At 57.8% G+C, this 23,605-nt stretch overlaps 1 protein-coding gene across 1 annotated transcript in view; it reads right to left on the reverse strand.

Annotated features, from left to right (window-relative positions):
• PRSS12 (serine protease 12) overlaps positions 1 to 23,605 on the reverse strand; it is a 33,951-nt gene that overhangs the window by 710 nt on the left and 9,636 nt on the right. The window contains exons 4-12 of the mRNA XM_037129906.2: positions 21,260 to 21,410; positions 16,050 to 16,228; positions 15,089 to 15,230; positions 12,080 to 12,276; positions 9,446 to 9,587; positions 7,697 to 7,902; positions 5,558 to 5,636; positions 4,778 to 4,900; positions 1,432 to 1,712 (exon numbers count right to left, since the gene is read on the reverse strand). Coding sequence (XP_036985801.2) covers positions 1,432 to 1,712; positions 4,778 to 4,900; positions 5,558 to 5,636; positions 7,697 to 7,902; positions 9,446 to 9,587; positions 12,080 to 12,276; positions 15,089 to 15,230; positions 16,050 to 16,228; positions 21,260 to 21,410 — 1,500 coding nt within the window. The remainder of the gene's footprint in view (positions 1 to 1,431; positions 1,713 to 4,777; positions 4,901 to 5,557; positions 5,637 to 7,696; positions 7,903 to 9,445; positions 9,588 to 12,079; positions 12,277 to 15,088; positions 15,231 to 16,049; positions 16,229 to 21,259; positions 21,411 to 23,605) is intronic.

Raw genomic sequence — 23,605 nt, forward strand, 5'->3', positions numbered from 1 at the left:
GGGACAGCACGGGTGTGGGAGCCGGCACCTGAACTCCGCCCGTGGAGGCGGAGGATGCTCTCCGGCCTGCGTGGTGCCGGCCCACCCACCCCCCTGAGGCCCACCCACCTCACTGACTGGAGTGTTAGTGGTAAGTGTAAGCATGGACGGTGGCGATGATGGTCACCAGTGGAAACCGTTCTCATGAAGAGGCCTCAGAAACGAGACCTGCCCCTGCAGGGACCGGCCTCACTCCCACCGCCCACGCACCCCGTGCGCTGCCTGAGTGACTGCAGCGCGGACACCGCGACGTCGTCCGTGACACCGACATCCCACCCGTCTCTGCCCCCCGTGCTCATCTGGACTAGCTCGCACTGATGAAACGGGCTGTAAAAATCTCCCCCCGGTCATTCCTGTTGTGTCCACAGGAAAGTGACCGATGCTCCTGACGTAAACGTGCACCTTCTCCGGACCGGGCTGCCCCCTGATCGGCACGGTGCACCGAGCAAGCAGGCCCTGCTCCACCCAACTACCGCACCGCCCAGGAATCATGTCATCGATGGCGGTGGCTCTCAGGACGACTCCCGTGCCTGTCTGCCTGCACCTGCTACACCTGCACCTGCCTTTCACCGACGAGGGCAGAGAAGCGCAGGTGCGCCGAACACGGAACCGCTGAGGGTCACGAAACAGCACCTGTCTGGTTGGAACTATCCCTGCGGAGAGATGTGTCCGATGCTCCTTCCAGCAGCTACCAGGGCTGGGTATTTTTTAACGGAGTGCAATCAGCCTGCCATCGCTCCTTATTCCCGAACCACTGTGGGCCTGGCCCCTCACCTGCATGCACTCAGCTCTGCGGTCCCAGGGGCAACGTGGGCTGATGTAACCGAGACAGACGGGGTCTGGGAACCCCACTCTTGCCCAGGAACTTGGAGGTGGAGCACCAGGGCGGGGGCTGAAGGAGGATGGAGAGGGTAGGTCCCTGCATGTCCGCCCCAGCTGCTCCGCCCCAGATGCTCGGCCTTCCTTCGCCGGTAAGGAATTCTCCCTAGGAATTAGTCTGGCCACAGGCTCCCTGACAGAGAAGCAAACTGCCCCAAACCACAGCCCTTTGCTGGGGCAGCTGCAGCAAGGGCAGGAGGCCCAAGTCTTGGGGGGGACACCTTACACACCCCTCCCTTTGTCTCCTCACTAGTCTGGGGAACTGGAAGGCAGCAGAGGATTCCCACCCCCTTCCACTCCGAGGCCGCGGAGCGCTGTCCGCTCAGCCTAGAGGCCTAAAGGAACCCAGCAGCACCCAGGACGTCAGTCCCAGACACGGGCACGCACCGGCCCTCAGCAGGCCTTCCGGACAACTCGGCCTGGGCCCCGAGCGCTCTCACAGCCAGCTGTGCCCCAGCCACGGTGCGGTGACCCAGACCCGAGCGGGAGCCAGGCCCCTGCTGCGCCCATTACCTGTGTCTCCCCAGCCAGTGATGTAGCAGCGGGGCGCCGTCTTCTGGGGTCGCTCCCTCCAGAGCGGGAGGCAGGCGGGCAGCACGTGGCGGCTGAGCCTGGCGCACCGCCCCCGCCGGCCCTGGAGTCTGACCAGCGCGATGTCGTAGTCGCTGCTGTCCGGCCGGTACGCCCGGTGCAGGACGATCTGCTGCACCGCCACCTCCTCCTCGAACTCCTCGGGCACCAGAGTGTGATAATCCCCGAGCCGGACGGCGTAGCTCCGAGTGCTGTTCCCGTACCTGCGCAGCACGGTGCCGGTCAGAGGCGGGGCGCAGGCTCCTGGGGACCCCGAGCCACCGCGCACCTCCGGCCCCTCTGGGAGTTGAAGCCTTCTTTGCATGCCCCGCCCCCAGCACCCTCCAGCCCCGCCCAGCCCCTCCAGCCCCACGGGGCTCGTCCTCTGACCCCACTGCTCCGTGCGCTTCCGCCTCTCTCTGCCCGTGCGCCCCTCTCACCAGGCTCGGACCCCACAGTCACTCTCTGCAAAGACTCCCAGTCCCTCCTTCCTCAGATCTGCCGAAACCCCAGCTCTGGCCTCACCAGCTCCCGCCTCCGCGACTGCTGAGAGCGGAAGTGATGTTCGACAGCTGCCATCTCAATTCTCCCCCAGACCTGCAAGTCTGGCCCTGGGCACCAGGCCCGCGCCTGAACGTGGAGTGAGAGACGCCGGTGTTGTCTGCGGCCGCCTAGCTCTGTGCCGACCCACCCACCGCCGTGTGCTCCCGGGAGCTGCAGCAGCCGAGGGTAGGGCTCCGACAACTCCGGCTGTGCAGAGTCACCTAGTGCCACCAGCCCAGAACAGCGCGACCGCGGCGACAGCCTGTGCAGACACCCCCTGCCCCCTGCAGTTCTGTGGCACTGACAATTTCCTGAGCTCCTCGAGGGTGGGTGTCCGCCGCCCACCCCGAATCGGCGCCCATCTGAACACTCGGAGGCTTCCTGCACCCGCACGCGCCAGACATCATCGTCCGGCTCCACTGCAACTGAAAGTAAGATTTAGGGCCATTTCGCATCCAGAAACTGAGGAGCAACAGTCACGGGCGACGTTCGGACATCTGAGTGACGCTCCCTTCACGTCCACATTCTGTGCCCCGGTACCGCCATTCCGCTGCAAAGATTCAGTGCTCAGGGCCTGGTCAACGTGCTCAGGTTTAACGTGGACCCCCAGGCGACTCACTGCCTTTCTCCCGAGAATGACGGCGAGAGTACCCCTCAAAGTGCCGCGGAGGTGCCTCGGGCACTGCTGGAGCCCCACGCTGTCCACTGTCCAGTACAGCGGCCAGCAGGTGCCCGTGTCCGTCGGACTTAGTCCCAAGGCCAATGAGCCGAAGTCTAAGGCAGGCTCCGCATCCTCAGTGCTCAGTGTGAAAAAAGGGCACTACAAATAACGCCTCCTTAGATAGTTAATAAGAAGTTAAGTGTCTCAACTCTGATATTTTGCAGTGACAATATTTTGGATCTGCTGAGTCGAAGTATATCATTAAAATTAATTTCACCTGCTTGGTCTTTTTATATTTTAGTGCGGCTACTAAAAGATTTAAAGCTACACAGATGGCTTGTGTTTGTGGCTCACGTCATATTCCACTAGGTGGCGCTGGTGAGACAATCAAATTGGCACAAACCAAGCATCCAATTTTACCATCTCCCTTCAGTGCCGTTTCCTATGTTGTTTATAACACTTCACTTGAGTTATGAGACATTCCCCTCATGTGTCAACTTTTTGTATCCATTAGAATCATTAAATTACTGTTCAACCTAAAAAGAAGTTTTCTCCATTCTTTAAAAAGAGCTAATGCTTAGCTATGGTAACCCTTGCATCTGAATGGAAACAAGGAACTTTGTGTCCAAAATACACGCCCACATCCTGGGTGGCCTTGCTTCCGTGTGTTGCTTCACGCCTGGACCATGGCGACAGTCCATGACAGGGCCCTCCTCTTCAGGGTCAAGGTTAACATCCAGCCATCCTCCGTGCGGCAGCCGGTCTTCTGAACCTCCTTCAAGGGCCCCACTGTCCACATGACAAGGTTCAGACTCCCGAAACAGCCAACCAACCCACCCAGAACGGCCCTTGTCTACCCACCGCCCTCCTCCCAGCCGGTCTCCGCGCCCCTGTCCCCGCAGCTGCTCAGAGAAGTGTCGCCCAAACCTGTCTCTGCTGAACCCGCTCACAGCCCACTCCCTCCCCTCGTCCTCCTGTGGCCAAGACGGGTTTCCTCTCCCAGGCTCAAGTCTGAAGAACGAGGAAGCGCCTCCGGCCCCGCCTGAGACCTGGCCGAGCCCCAGAGCACGGCCGCAGCGCTTGGGACCCTTTCCAGGACTTCCGGGACTAGTGAGGATCCTTGGGGGTGAGGGTCGTAGGCTCGCTGGCCGTGACAGTCCCTCAGGCACAGCACCGGCAGAGGCCCCCGAGGTGTCTGTGGGCTTGGGAGGTGCTCACTGCGTCTCTGGGCTTCTCAAGACAACAGCTCGAGGAACCCTCGTTGGCAACCTATGTTAAGGTCTTTCTGGTTGAGCTTCAGTTATTTTGATACACGTTATTATATTCAAAAATGTTTCCAAAATAAGCACTTCCAGTTTGGCTGACACCCCATCCAGTTGTTTGCTTTGATGAAATGCCTTCGCCTCCCCCTCAAATACAACTTGGATGAGGTTTTCAGACGAGCTTGAGCAAGACGACACCGCAGCCCAGTGAGAGCAAGATCCCCCTCCCCCGAGACTCGACTTAAACTGAACAACAGAAACTGCACACATTAACACCGCAGAGGTGACACAGGTCTCGGGGGAAGGTACTGGGCGTGCTGGGGCGTCTGCACCTCTGCTCCCGTCTCTGACCCTCCGATCTGCTACAGCAGCCTTCCACCTGCCCCCCAGTCCCCACCACGTGGGTCTGACCCCCACGGTAAGGGGCACTCAGGCGGGTCCCTCCGGAAGAAGGCTGACAGCACACACACAAAGACTTGCACAGAACGGGGAGCTCATTCCCAGACTCTGGGTTGCTAACTGCTGCGCCCACTCAGACCAATGCAAACGTCTCCGTTCGGCTCGGCTCCTGAAATTCCTCTTTGCCCCCAGGTCAAGGTCCACAGCCCTGGAGCGGTTCCCCGCCACCCCAGCAGGAAACGGAAGTTCACTGACCCGGCTTTCGGGCCTTTCCAAGTTTCAGACTGTAACCAACAGCCGCTGGCCTGCGAACACGCCTGACACCCTCTCACCACCGGGCCCCCAGGGGCCCCCGAGGGCTCTCTGCTCCAGGCTGCATCCAGGGTCTGCACTGTCACCCGTGTCGCGCAGCAGGGACACCTACCTCTTGAAGCAGTGTGCGGCCGTCAGCACCCAGCAGCTGCTCAGGAGCGTGGCCCCACACAGCAGCCGGCCGTCTCCCCGCGGCGACCTGAGCCGCAGCGACGCCTGCCACGGCCAGCTGCCCCTGCGAGGGAAAGAAGCCCCCCATGCGCATCCGCCCGGAGCAGGAGGGCAAAGGAGAGCACCCATTAAGGCGATGACCCGGTGGGCTTGAGGTGGGGGTGGGGGCGGAGGGCAGAAGGGGGCCTCGGGTGAAATCCCCCCCTCTCCCCGCACTGGAGCACGTGCCCGCAGTCCTGCAGGACAGGCACTGTGTGCACCCCACACCGACATTCCAGAAACAACTACCTGGGCCTCCTCCACACTGCAGGAGCGGACGTGTGCCCTCCCCCTGCCCCACCCCCAGCAGCCTGGACGGTATCCAACACCAAGCACTGGTTTTCCAGGAGCTAATCTGGCCAGCAAAACAGCGGCACTAAATCGAGTCCGGCCCAGAAGGGGCGCACTCCGAATTCAGTGCGCCCGCAGTGCGTGTCCTTCCATCCGCAGCTGAAGCGCCTGCGCCTGCTGCCGCCTTTCAGCAGACACCTGGCTGGTGAGTCAGGATGGTGACTGGGAACACGCCAAAGGGCGGCGGGGGCTCGGTGCGGTCCGTGTTTAATGCGCAAAAGAACACGGGCACGTCACACCCCCAGTGACAGCGGCGAGCCCCGATTGTGACCCTGTGTGTCCGTCCATCACTCTGTGACGGAGGGACCCGCCCCCAGGAGCAGCTGGTTACCTTAAGGAGTTTTTCCCACCGACGATCCGCTTCTGCCGGCGGCGCAGCGGCCGGAGCCCACAGGTGGACGGCGGGGACGCTGGGCGGGAAGGGTGCAGAGTTGCACTCAGATCGCCCGGGGCACAGTCGCGCACCCCTCCTGCCCCCACCCGCCTCCAGCGCCTTCCTCTTCCAGTCGCGGGAGCCTCTTCCCTACAGGAAGGACGACCAGCTCCTTCCTCGCACGCCCCAGGCAGCGGGCGCCACAGGCGGGGCGCCGCTCACTCCGCCCTCTGCCGCCTGGTCTCCGGAGCGGGGTTCGGGCTGCTGGGTCTGACCTTGTTGGTATCTGCCCGCGCGGGTTGGAGGCTGTCTGGGGTTCAGGGACGTGAGACAAAGACCACACGGTCCAGACCACTTGCTCTTCACACAGGACCCTCCTCCGAGCCACAGAGGCGCACGTGCAGCTTCGAGGGGGTCAGCACGGCCTGGGGAGGGAACCCTGACCCGACCCCACACAGACTCGGGCGTCAACAAGTAGAAGGGGCTTCCCACGCCCACCCAGGGGGCAAACTGCATTTCGTCAGCTTCCCCAGGGGACAGGTCCTGTCAAGAGCATAAGCAAAGAGCTCAGTTAACGGCTCATGATGAGCTGGTGCCAGAAGAAGAAAAAAGCTGAGGCTTGGCCAGTTTCCAGACGATTTCAGGAAGCGCTTTGCAGGGCGGCGCTCTGTGCTTTGGGGCAGCGCCCACCTACCCAGGGCAGGTGGGCACTGAGTTCCCGTCTGTGGGAGAAGCGCGCCCACAGAGGCCGCTGTCAAACCCCACCCTCCTCTCTCGGGGCGAGCGTCCTCTGCACCACACTGCAGACTACGGGACGTCAGAAGGACCCAGAAGTGCTGCGGCAGCTCAGTGGGCCCACTGCCAGGACAGGGCGTGAGGTGACAGTGAGCAGACGCGCCCTCGCACTGGGCAAGGCACCAGAGCGCAACGAAGGAAACCTGTGTGAGGCCGGAAAACCCTCTGTTACCAAAAGTTCAAGGGCAAAACAGAGTTCATCTACGAGAGGACGCCGTCAGACAACCCGTGGCTTAGATCGGAGCCCCTCGGAGAAGGCTCTAGATGCCGGTCTGAGGCCCACGCCGTCTTTCCATTTGCGGGTGGCGGCGCGGGGACCACGGAGGCGTCAGCAGCGGCCCTGCTACAGCTCCCGGGAGGCGAGGAGACCCGTGCATCAGGGAGGCAACTGGCCCACGGCAGGTCCTTTTAAAGTCGGTCTGCGTGGAGATCTAGAGAGACTCTCTGCGACTCCTGAGTGTCTGTGTTTTCCTTTCGCTTAAGGAGTCATCCAAAGACTATTATGTTGGTTACATTGGTTACGTTCAAATGGTAACTGTGGTTCGAGTTACTAAAGGGACGCAACACACTGAGTCGTCAGCAGCACTCGGGAACCACTGGCTCGTCCGTGGCTCCGACCGCACGTGCGTGAGCGCCCAGGTCTCCGAGCACCACGGACCACGCGGGGTCCTCTCTCAGACGTGCTCAGAGACTGGGGGGAGGACCAACGACGTGCCGTTGCCTTTCGTCTCGTCTTCGGCAGGTAGGGAAAGGTGTTGGAGGAGGATGTTCAAGTGCAGAGACACCTCATTCTCAGAAAACCCAGTGTATTAAAGCGGTGAACTTCCTATCCACACGGAGAAGTGCTTGTTCTCTTCATAAAACAGAACCAGTTGTCCAAAACAGCTAGTTCTTCCACTTGCTCATTTAAAGCAGTATTTGCTGCATAAACACCAAACTCGGAAATTTTAACAACTCTTCCATTTAAGTAGGAAACGTCTATTACTATATTATGCTAAAAGACTATTTCTCAACTCACATTAAACTTCACAGAATAAAACCCACAAAATAATTTTCTTTCTGGAATTAACTTAAAGGATTATCCCTGTAGTCTGAAGTACAGGATGAACAGAAGCGCCTTTTCAGGGTCCATCCTCATATTTTCGTTTCTTTCCTTCTTTTCGTGAGGCCAGCGTCACTTCCGGCTCCTCCAGGACGCCAAGAACGGGGACAGTCACGTTTCGTCCAGAGGAGGCCTGGGACGCCTGGGGTTGGGGAGGGGGTTTGGTGCTCCCGACTGGGGTGGGGCCAGGAGAGACTCACCTTTGTCAGCGTTGCCGGGGGCTTTCCTGTCCAGATAACCACAAATCACGCCCGCGTCCTCGCCGTGGCGGCAGTCGTGCCTCCCGACGTCCTGCGTGACGCAGTCGGCCAGGGACTCCTCGGTGCCCGTGCAGCCCACGTTGTCCAGGTGGATGGGCCCTCCTCCCTCCCCGAAGTACGCCAGGCCCCGCGCCCTGGCAGGACCCCTGCAAGCAGAGCGTTTCGGGGCCGAGCGTCAGCCAGGGGCCCATCAGAGTGAGGCACAGCGCGTCCCTTTCTCAGGGTTGGAGAGGCATTGCTGACTGCGGCACTTCTCTGGGAAACCAGTCGTGCCTCTGAAACGTGTGTGACCAAAATGGCACCGTTTAGAGGAAAAGTTTTCCTGTTTTAATTGGTGTATCACAGTTCTCTCTGGAACGTACTTCTGGTCGGTGTTAGGAGGGGGTCTAGCGAGATGTCTGTCCCCACAGCAATTGTCCCCACACCCTCTCCTGCTACTTCAAGGGGCTTTTTTATTTACTCATTAATCACGCTTATGTACTGAGGCCGCTGTTCAGAGTTTCTAGCTCAGAGATTCCCGACCTTGGCAAGGCGCTGAGTTATCTCGGGGGGTTGTTAAAATACAGGGAGGCCTGTAGCCGGGTGTAGGGCACCGGCTGGGCACCGAAACTGTCTGGGGGAGGGCTGTGTAAATTACGCAGGTGTCTCGCCACCATGCTGCACACCTGACACTCATGCAGAATAACACTGAATGTCAACTGCCACTGAAAACATTAGAGTTCAGCAAATCCTAAGGCCCCGGCACCTATTAAGGTGGAATCCGCGGCATGTGGCCAGGCGCGGGCATTAGTTTTTATGTCCCGAATGAAGGGACTTGAACGGACGACCGAGGCCGGCACCACGGCTGCACCGAGGGTCGGGGGCTCTGCCAGGCCTGCCCCACGTGGGGGTGGCATCAGATGCACCTGGAAGCCAAGGCCCTGCCCTGCTCCCCGACACCAAGAGAACCGGAGAGTTTTTATGAGGATAGCGTTTAATGTAGACATCAATTTCTGATTACTCTTCCCACTGGGCTGTGGCTGTGCATTTATTAGGCCCTCCGGCTGCAGTGAAGACCGAGGGTTTCCACATCGGTCTCAGTTCCTGTCAAGTTCATTCCCAGACTTTCTGTTTGTTTCTTTTAGTACCTTCTATGAAGAGATCATTTTTCTTATTATTTTCTACCTAGCATATAGGAGCACTAATTCTCTTTAAAACATTTATAGCTTTGTACTTAAAATGTATTTACAGCCCTGGCTGCTGTGGCTCAGTGGACTGAGTGCCAGCCTGCAAACCAGAGGGTCACCAGTTCAAAGCCCAGTCAGGGCACATCCCTGGGTTACAGGCCGGGTCCCTGGTAGTGGGCAAGTGAGAGGCAACCGCACATTGATGTTTCCCTCCTTGTCTTTTTCCCTCCCTTCCCCTCTCTCTAAAAATAAACAAATAAAGTCTTTTTAAAAAATAGAGTTCTACACGAGCTATTATTAAATAAGAGCTGCCTGTCTCATGTGATATAATGCAGGCTTCTGGTGAAAAGACAGAAAAATTGAAAGAGACTCTATTTTAGTATTCTTTACAATTCTGAATCAACAAGCTGCCAGTATTTCCAACTAAGCGATGTGAACTAATTTCAAAGAACTAACTCATTGGAACGAGGCTTAGAAACCAGACACGCCCACGAGCAGCCCTCCGAGCTGGCGGGTCCCGCACCTGTAGCCCAGCTGCCGGCAGGCCACAGCCGCGTCCGCGTCCGTCCACCCGTCGTCGCAGACGGTGCCCCACCGGCCGCCGAGGAAGACCTCCACTCGCCCTTCTTTCTTGTTCTCCCCGCCCCTCAGTCTGATGGGAAAACCTGCGTCAGGATGCAAACGTATCAGAAACACCAGGCGGCAGCCGGAGCTGAGGCAACAGACGTCCCAAAACACGGCACAATTTGTCTTTAACAGCAGCCACAACATCTGCTGGGCCACAGAGAAAGCGAGCGAAGGGACACCAAGCAAAAGCCGGATCCAGCCGGCCCTGTCTTTTGAAGCCCTGAGGTCCCCGTGCTCCGCTGTGCAGCCCAGAACTGGCACCGGGGCCTGGAGGGGAGAGCTGTGCAGGGGCACAGAGCTGTGCAGGGGCTGACTGGAGGGGGGGAGGGACAGGGGGGAGGGAGGCACACGGTGAAGCCCTGAGAGGTTTTACTGCCACTGAGCTCTGGACAGTAAAGACGTTAGCCGAGAGCTGCACCGCTTCCTGCCTGTTGGTGACCCACGCACACCGCTGGACACCTGCGCCCCGCAGCTGAGGCCTTCAGGAAGGCGTGAAGGGACAGAGCCCTGGCCCCTGGGGGAGGCGAGCGCCAGAGGCGCAGAACGAGGAAGGAGGCGGCTAGCAGGGGCATCTCATCTCAGACCTCCGGGGCTGCCGACTGCCCAGGAAGGCGCACGCCCTCCAGGTGGCTGAGGAGCAAGGTCGCCGAGGAGCTGGTCTCCAGCACCTGAGGTTCATCCAAGTTGTGCAGACGCAGACGTCGGGAGTCACAGGACCTGCCCCAGCAGGAGGCGCCGTGTTGGGAAGCGGGAAGTCCCGTGGGGCCGGCACGCTCGGGCTGCGCTGAGAGATGGCTAGGGTGGGCCCTGATCCAGGACGCTGGGGCCCCGGCGAAAAGGGAAAGTAAGGACAGACGCCCTCGAGGCCAGACGTGGGGAGAAGATGCCGTCGGTGGGCTGCAGAGGGGGCCTGACCCTTCCTGCCCGGGAGTGGGACCCTCGTGAGGTCCCCGGGCGAGTACGTGGTGACGTGGTTCCGTTCCAGGAGGACGTCCGGCCCAGACGTGACGTCCCTCGGACGATGAGTAGTCACATCACTGACATGAGGCCCGAGGAGATGCACAGTAATGGTCACATACCTTAGTGACAGTTTCCACCCTCAGCTTTTTACATTTTTGAAAACGTATCTAGAATCCTGGGGTTTGGCAGGGTTTCGGGAGAACTGAGCCTCACTGTCCACCGGCATGGACATCTGTAACCACACAGACCGCTGGAGAAGCCAGGTGGCGTCAAGTGCGTCCTGCTCATGGAATTGTCACTTGCAGCGCGGAGGCATCAGTAGACCACTCCTGACCCAGACGTCGCCGTCTGTGGCCGAGGGGACCCACTCCCAGCAGACAGACTCGCGTGACCCGGCCTCACACGGTCCTGGGAGGATCGTGGGCCCACCCCAGGCGGAGGGCCAAAGGGCCAGAGGCAGCGAGCAGGGAGAGACGAGGTCGGGAAGGACCCGGACTGAGCGGTGAGTGCGGAGCTTCGCCCGGCCCGGTGCCAGCTGGGTGCAGGGAGGCCCCGTGACACAAGGGGTCAGAGCCCGGTGAGGGACAGTTATCACGCTGACCATCTGCGGCCCCAGCGTGGTAATGCTGTGCGGATCGGCAAGCTCCGCCTCTTTGTAACAGGAAGATTTACGCCTCACCCTCTCAGAGCAGGGGACTCGAGGGTCGAGCCCGACTCCAAGGTTGGAAGTGGGGACCACCCAGGGTTGTTTCAGGACGTACCCATGGACAGCACACCATGTGGGGACGGCACCAGTGATGCCACCCGCACGGTCACACAGGGACAGCAGAGGTCCTGCAGCTCAGGTCCTGGCTCGTCTGCCTTAGCAACCTCCCTCCCCCATTTTTCGTTCACGTCTACTCTGCCCTCGTCGGAGGTGGAGTCTGTGAAGGACACGTAGCTGCTCCCTGCTCAGAAGACAATCTTCACCCACAATCATCTGTGACTTGGGCAGGTTCCTCACCTTAACTCGGCCATAAGTCTGCACTAACTCAGAATTAGGGGCCAGTGAGGTCCCCAATGGGTCTCCAGAGTAACAGGGTGTCTTGGAAAGATGGGCGGGCTCTTCACGCCAATGAACCCACTCAGGGACACCTGGGGCACCTGGAACACCGGGCCAGGCCAGAGCAATGGAGGGCTGGGGACCGGTGATTGACAGGACCCCCGGGGGCGGAGGAGGGATCCCGCTGTGCTCGGATGCCCTCTGAGTCCCCCGGTCACAGGCCACTAGAGCAGGGGAGGGAGGGCCCAGCAGGGGCCCATGAGCCGGGGGTCACACATGGTGGCCTTTGTGCCACCTTTCAGGTGCTTGCGATTATGAGCGTTTTTATGAAGAAATTTAGTGTCTCATTAAAACAAATAACTTTTGGAGCAACATTTTACAACATTGGTGGAAAGACTCAAAAGATTATTTTTTCTGAATGCAAATTACCGAAAATGGGGGCACTCTGGGAACTGGACTAAAGAGGTCACAGATGAGCAACGCGTCACGGACCCACGGACCGAGCCCCGCAGTGCGGCGGGTCCTCACCCAGAGGTGGCCGGTGTTGGTGGCCTCCAGGCGAGCAGGCGACGGCCACGTCCTCCCGGTGGCTGCAGTCGTGCTGGCCCCACGGCGCCCTGAGGCACTGCAGCAGGCGGGGCTCCTGCCCGAGGCAGCTGACCTCATCCAGCCAGATGGGCCCCCGGCTCTCTTCAAAGGCGTCTGCGGAGGTCTGCTTGCCGTGTCTGCGCAATAAAATAAACGCATGTCTCTCCTTGCAAGGAGCCAGGAAACATGAAAGAACCACTAATTAAGTGTCACGACTCCGGAGGACCAGCGTCCTTCCTCCCATTCTGAACTCCTTCTCACACTTGCACCACCCTAACAGTCTTCCCTGGGTCCAGGGGAGGACTGACTGGGAAGGAATCCTTCTTCACTGCCCACGCTCGCGCTCTGTCCTCGGCTTGGCCCGCCAAGCAGAGAGAGTGCAGACCAAGACTAGCTCTCGGCCTCCGGACCCGGCCAGCAGCACCGGGCACCAGCGGGTGAGAAGGCCGGGCCTGCCCGGCCCCCGGGGCCTTCCGGGCCTCTCTGCTCTCCCCTCCTCCCAAAGAGGAAGCAGAAGTCCTCCGGGATTCCTCACGCAGGGCGCCCAGTCCTCCGCTTTCCAGAAAGTTACAGGAATTTGATTTAAAAAATGTATGAATTATATTTGTGTTTTAATTAACTTTATTTGTAACACTGCACTACAAAAACCTAAATAAATTATAATACATACATATACATAAAAATATGTTGTAGAAATAAAAAGACCTGCAAAATAAAACTTGGGAACTACGCCAGTCTGCACCTTCACTCACCCTTTCCCCGATTTTGTTTTCTTTTGCCCTGAAAACCCCAAACCTCCAGAAATCACCGAGCTGAAAGGCCTCTCTCCGACCTGAGGGTCTGTGTGATTCAAGCCTCGCTCACGCACGGACTAATTCCTCGTTGTTTCCACACCAGAGTGTGGACACCCTTCCGTCCGGCATGGGTCTCCTCACCCTCTTCCCGTGCGCTCAATATCCCACATATCCAACAAGAGTAACATTTTAACAAACTGCAACAACGACACTCTTAATCACTAATTCTAAAACCTCCTATTTTTCTGACCAGTCCGGCCTTGGCGGGCCAGGCGACCCGCCCAAACCGCTCGCTGCGGCCCCTCCCACTCCCCCGTCGGGCACCAGCGCAGGGATCTGTCTGACCGCTGTCCACCCGTGTCCACCCGTGTGCACCGGGCTGCGGGCCCTTTTCCTCCGAGACCTCACTGGTGCACAGACACCCAGATTCGACCCTTCTCGCCCCAAACCCACAGTCTCTTTCGGAGAAACCCCAAGTGAAAACGGACAGAAGGGTGCGTGCAGCACACGCCTGTTCTCAGGCTGCCCTGCAGCACCTTTACAAATGGGACTGAGAGGCTGCAGAACAACTGGGTTCCGGTCATGCTGTCGATGCAAAAAACACTAAATGGTGCATGAGACAAAGTAAATGAAATGCAGAGAAAGAAATCTGGTCACTCCATTGTTTACCTTAATAAGAAAAATACGAAAATGATAAACAAAAGCGTTTATGAATCTAAATCTGTGAAAACGACATACAGCCCTCAATTTAACAGATTCGTGATTCAGTGACCCTACGTACTTCTTATTAATTAATATCATTATGTATCTGCTGGTATGTCATACCTCTTGACCCAGTCGTTATAACTACAGTGTCCACAATTCAAAATATTGAGCAATGTATGCATTTATATTTTCATGATAGCAGTATTTGTCACCAAAAAACTAAACTAAAAATTAGGCAAACCTTGGTGGAAACATTCCATGGACATTTTTCTGTCATTAAAAATTATAACTGTGGCCCTGGCTGGTGTGGCTCAGTGGACTGAGTGCTGGCCTGTGAACCAAAGGGTCACAGGTTTGATTCCCAGTCAGGGCACATGCCTGGGTTACGGGCCAGGTTCCCAGTAGGGGGCGCGTGAGAGGCAATCAGACACTGATGTTTCCCTCTCTCCTTTCCCTTCTGTCTAAACATAAATAAGTAATCCTAAAAAAAATAAAATAAAAATAAACAAGTTATGACTAGGTAGTAAAATAAAGGTAGAAGTGTGGAAAGGAAAATCCCACACCCACTAGCACGGCTGTTACAGAGTTGGTCACGCAAGACACCGGAATGGTGGTGTAAGGACAGAAATACTACGGGTAGTTTTTTATTTTCCTTCTTTTCCAAACTTTTGCTAATATTTTACTTCACTTTTACAAATTTAAAACATTTGTTTGAGGCATGGCCATGACGAGCTTGAATGGAGGACATCTTTAAGGTTTAATGGATATTTGCAATTAGCTCTCCCTCGAGCCAAGATAAGCTAATCCGGCCAATTTTTCCAGCAGGACGTGAGCGCCGTTCAAATGTCAGCTCAGAGGCACGGTCTGCCGTCCCTTGGGCCAGCTGCAGGCCCTGCCTCGGACGCACTGTGTGGGGACCGGCAGCGTGTCGCCCAAGCGTCCCGGCTGGAAGAGTGAGGTCGGGGAGCTCCCACAGCCACCCCACTAGGATGCCATTCCTCTAGTGGGCCATTCTTCCCACCAGACGTGGCCGTCAGCATGGGAGACAGGGAACCACGGGGTCCCGGAGCACCGGGCTCGGGCTCCCTGCCACTTGAGACTTACCCACACCAGGGCTGACGACGTGCGGGGACAAAGTCCAGCTTTCGACATCGGCAGAGTCTTACCTGAACAGGCACAAAGGGGCAGCAAGCCACCCGGCTCCAACCAACTATTCGAGACGTGGGCTGGTGGCCGGAAAGGCAAAGGGGACCAACAGGGAGGCACGGCGGCTTATCAGCGGGGACAGTGCCGCTGTCTCCTGCCTTCGCGCCTCCCCTTGCAGGCAGGCAGGCAGGCAGGGCCATGACAGCACGCACGGTTAGTGGCACAGGGACGCCGGGGAGGACCCCGGCGTCCGGCCTCAACAACCCCACAGGGCCTCGGGCAGCCCTGAGTCCTGGTGCCTTACTTGAAGCCCAGCTGCCGGCAGGCCACGTCGGTGCTCAGCGCGGTCCAGCCGTCGTCGCAGACGGTGCCCCACTGCCCCCCGTGGAACACCTCCAGGCGGCCCTCGCGGCTGTCCTTCCCACCTGCCAGTCGGAGGACCCCGTCTGGGACAGGAAGGAGACACAAAAGCTAAGCCAAGTAACTCTCCAAGGGGGGCGAAACTGCATTTTCCTTCCACTAGAACTGTCGCCCTGCTGGGGTCTCTCTCTCTCTCTCCCGGCTTCTTGTTAAACTGACCTCGGGACCACTCAGCGGCCTGCGGTCCCCGGGTGGTTGGTAAGGAGGACGCCAGGCGTGTGCGTCTGCGTGGAACCCCCTTCCCTTTCTGCGCCCTTGCTCGCTTGGTGGAAAGCTGTGTCCTGCCAGAAGCCCACAGCGGCCACTGAGCCCTGAGTTCAGTCCTGTTTGGGAGATGCCCCGGGGCTGCCGTCTCCCTGAGTCTGAGCAGTGTCAGCCACTCGAACTACAAAGCAAGAAATGTGGTGACTCAGGAAAAGTTCAAAACGTTAACTGCAAAAACAAAGGCAATGGAGTCTGAAGGCAGGACAAGGCTGTGCCTGTTGGAGAGTGGGCGCGCCCACCGGCCCTCGGCCGTTCACGAGTTGTACCAGCGGGGCCCGCGCCTCGCCTTGGCTCCTTTGCCGGTGGTACAGATCAGAACTTGGGTCTCGTGACCTCAGAGAGCCGGTACAGACCTTCCCCGCAGACACACGACACTATAAATGCACCCCCTAAAAAGGAGACTTAGAGCCGTTTTGATTACTGGGCACTGTGTGGTGAGACGGAGCCCTCTTTCTGCCCTGGCTTCACCGGACGGCGTGTTCTCTAGAAGAAACACTCAGAAGAGGCAGTGACTCGGGACAGCGTTTCCCCGCGCAGCGTGGGCCAGGGCGCCGCTGACCCGGGGCGGGGCGGGGCCTTACCCGTCAGAGGGGTGCAGGACACCCCCGCGTCCTCTCCGTGGCCGCAGTTGTGCTCCCCCCAGGGGCTCCGGGGACACTGCTCCAGCGACAGCTCGTTGCCCGTGCAGCGCACCTCGTCCAGAAGCACCGGGCCGGCCCCCGCCCCGAAATGGGCCTCGGTCCAGGCTCTGGCCACGCCGCTGGACAGGACGAGAGAGAGTTCTGGGTCAGACGGCGCGGGGGGGGGGGCTGCCGGACCTCCCTCGCTCCTAGCAAGAGCTGGACGACGCTGGGCCCACCCTCCCCGTGCAGCCCACCCCGTAGGTCACTGGGGACTGGCCACACCCTGTTTGTCCCTCTTTACATCCTCGACTGTGACAAGGGCCTCGAAGACAGCTGTGCGAGCCCCAGTGCTCACTCTCCTGTTCTCATTAGTGACAGCACCCCACGTTTCGGCAGGCCTCGCTCTCCGGAAGGACAGCCACAGCCCCGGCCCCCTCTTCTCCCAGACGGTGCGTGTGTACATGTGTGGGTTGCACAGTCTGTGTAACATGAAAGGCATTTCAGACACTTCTGTGTCCGGTCCAGGGCAGGAGGCACCGACCGGCCCTGCTGGGCGAGCAGCACAATCGCCATTCCCACAGCTTGTTGGTCGTCCAGGCGGAGCTCAGCCCCCAGCATTGTCGCCCGGGTTCCGACCAGGGGTGTTTAGGGGAGGACCCTTGTTCCCTTCCTCCTCCTTGCTGAGTGCAAGCCTGCGGGCACCGTCGGGGCTGGGGGCGCCATGTGGCCCGGAGAGCTGAACAATGAAGCCAGAACTGCGAGTGGGAGAGAGCAGGTGACCACAGTGGGGCCCTGGCCAGCCCGGAGCCGGCTGCCTCGGGCTCCTTTCTCGAGAGAAGCTCTTGTTGCAGCCTCTGCCACTTGCAGCTCTTACAGCCCAACACGTTTCCAGCGAAACATCCTTTCACTCCAAGCGTCCGTGCTCACTTTGCTTCTCCCGCAATTCAAAGCGACACTGCACCCCCGGACCCCGGCTTTCCGGGGACAGGACCCCCCCTGCCTGTTGGCGTGAGGAAGGACTGAGAAAGCGCCTCTGCAGCTGCTCTGAGCCAGTGTCGGACAAGGGCGTCCGCATGCCCGGTGGCGTTTCCCTCGACGCCCTTCCCCACAACATCGCGGCAGCGTGAGAGCTCACGGCCAAACTGCGTTGAAGGGAAAAGGTCGCTGAGTAATTATGCCGCAGGAATGGTGCATAGTAAACGTTACGGCTGAAGGGGAGTTTCACCAGGTGCCGTGGGAGTTTCCCTTATGAGAACACGTCTGAAACACTCCTGAAAGTTAAACACGTTAAATACCATGAAAGCAAACACCGTTATCAGCCGCCCCACCCTCCGTCTGAAATTCAGGGGTTGCCGGAGGGGAGCAGGGAGGAATGCTTACAGGAGAAGGGGGAGGAGGCTGAGACGGGAGGGGGAGTAAGTTAGAGTGGAGGTAAAGTGCACAGCTAGAATCCTACAGACACCTGAGCCACTGGCCGAGGTTCTCGTACAGTGGGCACCGGAAGTCTGCCCCACAGATACCAAAGATTAATACCTACAGTGAAGGGGGGAGATTTCAAAGAACGAAAACGAAACTCTAACGCAAACCGCATTGTCAAAAGGACAATTTTGTGAATGAATCTGCATGTTTTGTTATGGGACATACAACAACAGAAGAGAAAGCCATTTCCAGTCTTCTAGAAAGAAGCAATTAATGTTCAGTTAGTAGTAGCATTTTTAAAGTGAAGTGTGTGGTGGTTTCCACTCGGGTCTGTGTGCCCGCGGCCGAGAACAGTCACCATGTAAATGCCGCGTTCACAGACCCGGGCAAAGAGCCAGCTCCCCGCAGGCCGAGCCTGTGCAGAGCACAGGTGGGTGCGGAGTCTGCTGGGGGCACCCGGGGACTCGCTGCCACGTCCCGGGCCTCAGAGGCTTCTCTCAAACACCGAGATGGTGATTCCTCCCACGCACGGCTGCGAACACTAAACGAGGTCGGACCTCCAGCCACGTCCCCAGCCGTTGGCTCCCTCCCCCTCTCCCCACGGGGAGCTGTGAGGAGGTGTCCTGCACCTGCTGAATCACCTCCCCACTGCTAAGGAAGTTGCCCAAATCCGTTTGGTGTTCGGTTGAAACAAGCACCCCAGTTTTCATTTTCCGGCTCCCCCAAAGGCGGAGCTGGGCACATGGGGAGGAAGAGAGAATCGATTCAAGTCCGAACATTTTCTCATTTTATGCTGTAAAAAGTTTTCCTTACTTATTTCACAGTCACTTTACCAATAACACATTTAGGGAAGTGATGTGTAGCCCCAAAGGCACCGGACGAGTCCGTGTCATTTTACTCCCAGGAGACGGTGGCCCCCAGCCCACGAAGCCGCATCTCTCCGCTCCAGTCTGGTGCCAGAGGCTGGCGGGCGGGGGCGGCAGTGGGGGACAGAGGCAGACGGTCCCAGTGTCTCACCGCCCCTACAGTATTTCACAGAAGTAGTCCAGTGGCCAAAACAAAACTATTTTTTAATAAATAAACATGTATATCCCCAGGGAGATGTTTTTTATACCAAAAGGATCTTGTAATAGTAGTCTGTAAGGCTGTGAAGAAATTAGTGTTTTAAAGTGACTGATGGTGGAAGAGCTCTCCCTACACCGCAGTGAGCGAGGAACAGTGTGACACCCACTGCAAACCTAGACCGGCGTCACCTGTTGGCCAGAATTCAGAGGCCTGAGGGACCCGCCACTCTGTGGTTCCGCACGCTGACACACACGTGAGCCCTGGTCCAGGGAGCGAGGCGGCAGCGGCCTGGGCCCCGCAGCTCCTCTCTGCAGGAAGGTCCCGGATGGGAGCAGGGAAAGGACATTGGGGGGGCAGGGGAGGCTGGGGCTCCTCAGCAGAGAGGGCAGGGACCACGCTGCCCGCTGTGGCTGTCCTGTGGACTGGGAGCGAAGGGCAGTTTTCTGCACTACGTAAACGGTTGGGGAAACTCAAAACCAAAACCACATGAAATTCCAGTTCCGCTTGGCTGGGGCACAGCTGCAGTTCCGCGGGCTCCCCTCTGTGGGGGCCTGTGCATCGCACGGCCCTGCTGAGGGGCTGCAGGGGCGGAAACACTGACTGGTGGCCCTGCCCCAGAGACACTGATCAGTGACGGGAAGGGACTCCCTGAGAGCTGGGGAGCAGCGGGACAGCCGGGGAGCAAGGCTGTGGGGAGCAGGGTGACCGCCTGCTGGGGCCTGGCCCGGGATCAATGCTTGGACAGGGTCAGATGCATTGAAACAGTTTCCGTGGGTCCGATTCGGTCAGCCAGGGTTGGGTGCTATCAGAACACCGGGGCCGGTATGAAAGAACATAACATTTGATCCCAGACTGATAACAGAAACAAAAATAAATTCCAGATGGATCAAAGACTTAAATATTGAAAGAAAGGAGGAGCAAGGGGAGGGGGCGGAGGGCAAAGAAAAGGCGGGCGGGCAGAGAAGTCACTAGAATAAAAACGTAGCCCTTACAGCCTTGGAGTAAGACTTCCTGCACAACGTTAGAAACCTGGAGTTCAGCGTATCCACGTACAGATCGAAACCTCCTGTACAGAACAGTGCACCCTAATCAGGACCAGAAGGCAAACTGACCATCTGGAAGAAGTATTTTAACTATGGCCAGCAGCCAAAGGAAAAAACCTTACAGACATTAGTAACAGTAACAATGTATTGGGTCGGCCAAAAAGTACATTTGGGTTTGTTTTTTTCTGTATTACAGCCCTACTAGCACTTAGTTGTCTTTAACTTCATTCGAAACAATGTTGTTACACTGTCCTGTGACAGCTGCCACATCAGCCTGCATTTCAAAAAACTTACCGAAATCGGTGAATTTCTGTGTAAGCCATTTCAGTACCGAGTGGTGTCTCATCGTGGCTTTAATCAGCATCCCTCTGACGGCCAGTGATGCTGAGCATCCTTTCACGTGTCTCTGGGCCTCTGCGTGTCCTCCTTGGAGAAGTGTCTGTTCAGGTTCTCTGCCCAATTTTTAATTGGATCGTTTGTCTTCTTGGAGTGGAATCGTGTGAGTTCTTGATACATCTTGGAGACCAAACCCTTGTATGAAGTATCACTGGCAAATATGTTTTCCCATACTGTGGGTTCCTTTTTCATTTTGCTGATGTTTTCTTTAGCCACGCAGAAGCTCTTTATTTTGATGAGGTCCCATTTGTTTATTCTTTCCTTATGTCCCTTGCTCTAGGGGACATATCGGTGAAAATATTGCTGCATGGAATGTCTGAGATTTTCCTGACAATGTTCTCCTCTAGGATTTTTATGGTGTCATAGCTTATATTTAACTGTTTTATCCATCTTGAGTTTATTTTTGTGTATGGTGTAAGTTGGTGGTTGAGTTTCTTTCTCTCTCTCTCTCTTAATTTTTTTTTTTTTTTTGCATGTAGCTGCCCAGCTCTCCCAACACCATTTGTTGAAGAGGCTATTTTTACTGCACTTTATGCTTCTGCCCCCTTTTGTCAGATACGAATTGAGCGTAGAGACTCAGGTTTATTTCTGGGGTGGCTCAAGTTTCAAAACTGGAACGTGTCAAGGCTGACACATCACTAGACAAAAAGATGCCAGGACAGAGAAGCCTCCCCACGAGCGCCAAACAAAACGTTGCCAGTGTGAGTGCAGTATCAAGTCTCCAGAGCTTGCCCAGCAGGAGGCCGCAGAGACCCTCGGGCCTGCAGTACCGTCCGGAACCTCCAGGAGAGTGTCCAGCAGCTCTGGGGCAGCGACACCCTGTTCCCCAACGGGTGCCACAGGCTTCCCTTCCTGCCCAGACTGGGACGGTTCCCTGTATGCACTAACCAACATCCCTGTTCTACACACGCACCTAACAAATAAGGAAGCAGAAGCCAAACGTTCAGACAATTTTGGGGGGAAGAAATGGGACGCCTGATGGGGCAGGGTAGGGGCTTCATCATGTGATGGGCGGGTCACTGCGGAAAAGGGCTGGGTGGTGCTCTGGGGGGAGCAGAGGGACCTGCGGGGGGTGCACCCACCCTCTGCTGGAGCCCCTGGCCTGGTGGGAGGATCAGGGCTGGCTCCTCCCACTTGTTTGAGGACACCTGCCCTTCAGACACAAACACACAGGGCCCACCTCTGGGCACCAAGCACTAGATTCCAAAATTAAAGCAAAGCAGAACAGGGACAAGGAAGACGAACCTGAGGCCCAGCTGCCTGCAGACCACTTCTGCGTCCGCGTCGTCCCACTGGTCGTCACAGACGGTGCCCCACTGGCCGGCGTGGAACACCTCCACGCGGCCCTCGCGCTCACTGCTGCCGCCGGCCAGGCGCAGGACCGGGGACGCTGGGCCTGTGCCACAGGAAATTGGAGACAGTGAAACCTGCACAGTGACACCGAGCCAAGAGATTAGTTCTGCCCCGCTGCTTTCCCGTCCTCAATGACTGGGTAGCATCACTGACGAAGCCACTTCGGTGACACGGGCACACACTGGCATTTACTCAGTGATGATCTCAGGCAGTCAAAGTGCTCCGGACGGAACCGTGCTCACGCCAACAGCACCGAGGGGAAGACCCCCTGCAACCTCAGGAACCAGAGGGGGCGCCTGGTCACGGGTCATCAACACGACACGGCCACAGGGGTTCGGAGCAAGACGGCTTGCTCGCCACGTGGCATTGTAGCATCTCTGAAGGACGCCGGTAGCTGAGGGGCCTCAGTGGGTGCGTGGGGCTGCAGAGTTACAGACGAGTGAGCGAACCACATGAGCGAGAGCACAGACGGACAGCACTGAATGTGCCTGGGAAATGGAAGGCGACCTATTTTTTCTGGACCAAAGGCTGTGATATGGGAAAAGGCTGAGAACAGGCTGGGTCCCTGCGAGGAAATTCAGCTGCATCTCCTGCCAAATGCTAAGCATCGATTCCCAGGAAACAGGCCTCTAATTGGCCCACAGGGTCCTGGGCTCCCAGTAAGTGATGTCTGTACCCTCACACTTCTTCCGACGCCACACGGGAGGTCTGCACAGAGTCCCGGACCACGGCAGGCAGCACGCGCTCCCGCCTGGTGCCCACCCCCCTGTCAGCTGGTGCTCATTTGCAAAGAGTGAAGACAGGTTCACCCCGCATGACTGTTCTCAACACTGCACATGAGCTTCTTGCAATCAGCCGGTGGCTGAATCACAGTAGGAAACGAATTTGCATAAGTTATTATATGTGTTTTTTCCTTAGAAAGCTTGGAAAGTGTAGAAAAATGATGGGAAATGTATACATTTCTTGTTTAGATTACGTTCTCCCCTGTCTGTCTGCCCCACACCACCAGGTAAGCTCAGGGAAACGGGGGAAAAAAGACTTTGCAGGGGAATTTGAAGTCGCCTGCAGCCCAGAACCACCAGGGTCCGCCACCTCACGTTTAAATGCCATGTTTTACCTCGGAACATGAGCTCTCTGGCCCTGTGACTGTGAGGACAGAGAAAAGCTAGGGACAGAGCTGGGTCACCGCCCCACACCCCCCCCCCCAACAAACACACAAAATCGCGTGCGAGAGAGCTCGGTGGGGTGGCGACTTGTGTTTACCTCGCAGACAAACAAAACCCCAGGCGCCCCCCTGGCGGGTGCCGTCTCCTGCGACCCGGAGCCTAAGCACGCCCCCGCTCTGCCCGCGGTGGAAGGCAGCAGGCTCCGATGACAGGACACTGACCGTCACTTCCCAGCTAAGACGCGTGCTACAGGTCGGGCGCTGCGCCTCCCGTGGACTCGGGGCGCCCAGGCCAGCCGTGCGCCTTCACGTGCTCAGGCAGGTGACTGTCGGGGCCTCTGTTTTCGGTCTCACTTCAAATTCATCTCAGCCGTCTGCATTTTATAGATGCTTATAAATGACCTTACGTTTATATTTGCAACCACCGTTTACATAAACAAGTGGAGAGCTTATAGAGATTCGAAAGAGTTTTTTTTTAAGTGGATGAATATCCCGAAAGAAAACTGTTGTTTTCCAGGCCTGACAGTGTGAAGCACCGCACGGAGCAGCCTGAACACAGACAGAACAGAGGCAGGGACCTACAAAGGAGCAGCCCCCCCAGCTCCCGTCACCCGCCCTCCAGGCAGCGATGCACGGCTGGGTCCGGCCACGTGCGCTCTGCCCAGAGGTGGAGAAGCAGAGGAAGAGCGGGGGACTCACAGGGCTTGTGGATGGACCCGCACCGGGCCGCCCCGCACGGCCCCGGGCTTCCAGCAGCCCCCAGGGGCCGCTCCGCAGGGGTCTCTGCGGTTCCGTGGTGGGAGCTGCGCACCCCCTGCCCCGACACCTGCACCGAAAGCAGAAGCCCCGCCCGGCGCTGGCTGCCGGCACACCAGCCCTGGGATGTCAGGTCATGCTGCCGTCTCCAAGGAAACCGCAGAAAGGGACCTGGTGACGGCGTGGGGGTCTCGGGTTGTGACCGCGCATTAAAACACACCAAGCCCCCGGGAACCCTGGGTCACCGTGAGGGTGGCGGGTCCCGCCTTTGCGGGCGTGCACAGGGGCACAGGGCACAGGCGGGCTGGTGGACCGGA

The sequence above is a fragment of the Artibeus jamaicensis genome, unplaced genomic scaffold, assembly GCF_021234435.1.
Source record: "Artibeus jamaicensis isolate MK-2021 breed Jamaican fruit bat unplaced genomic scaffold, CSHL_Jam_final scaffold_537, whole genome shotgun sequence".
NCBI lineage: Eukaryota > Metazoa > Chordata > Mammalia > Chiroptera > Phyllostomidae > Artibeus > Artibeus jamaicensis.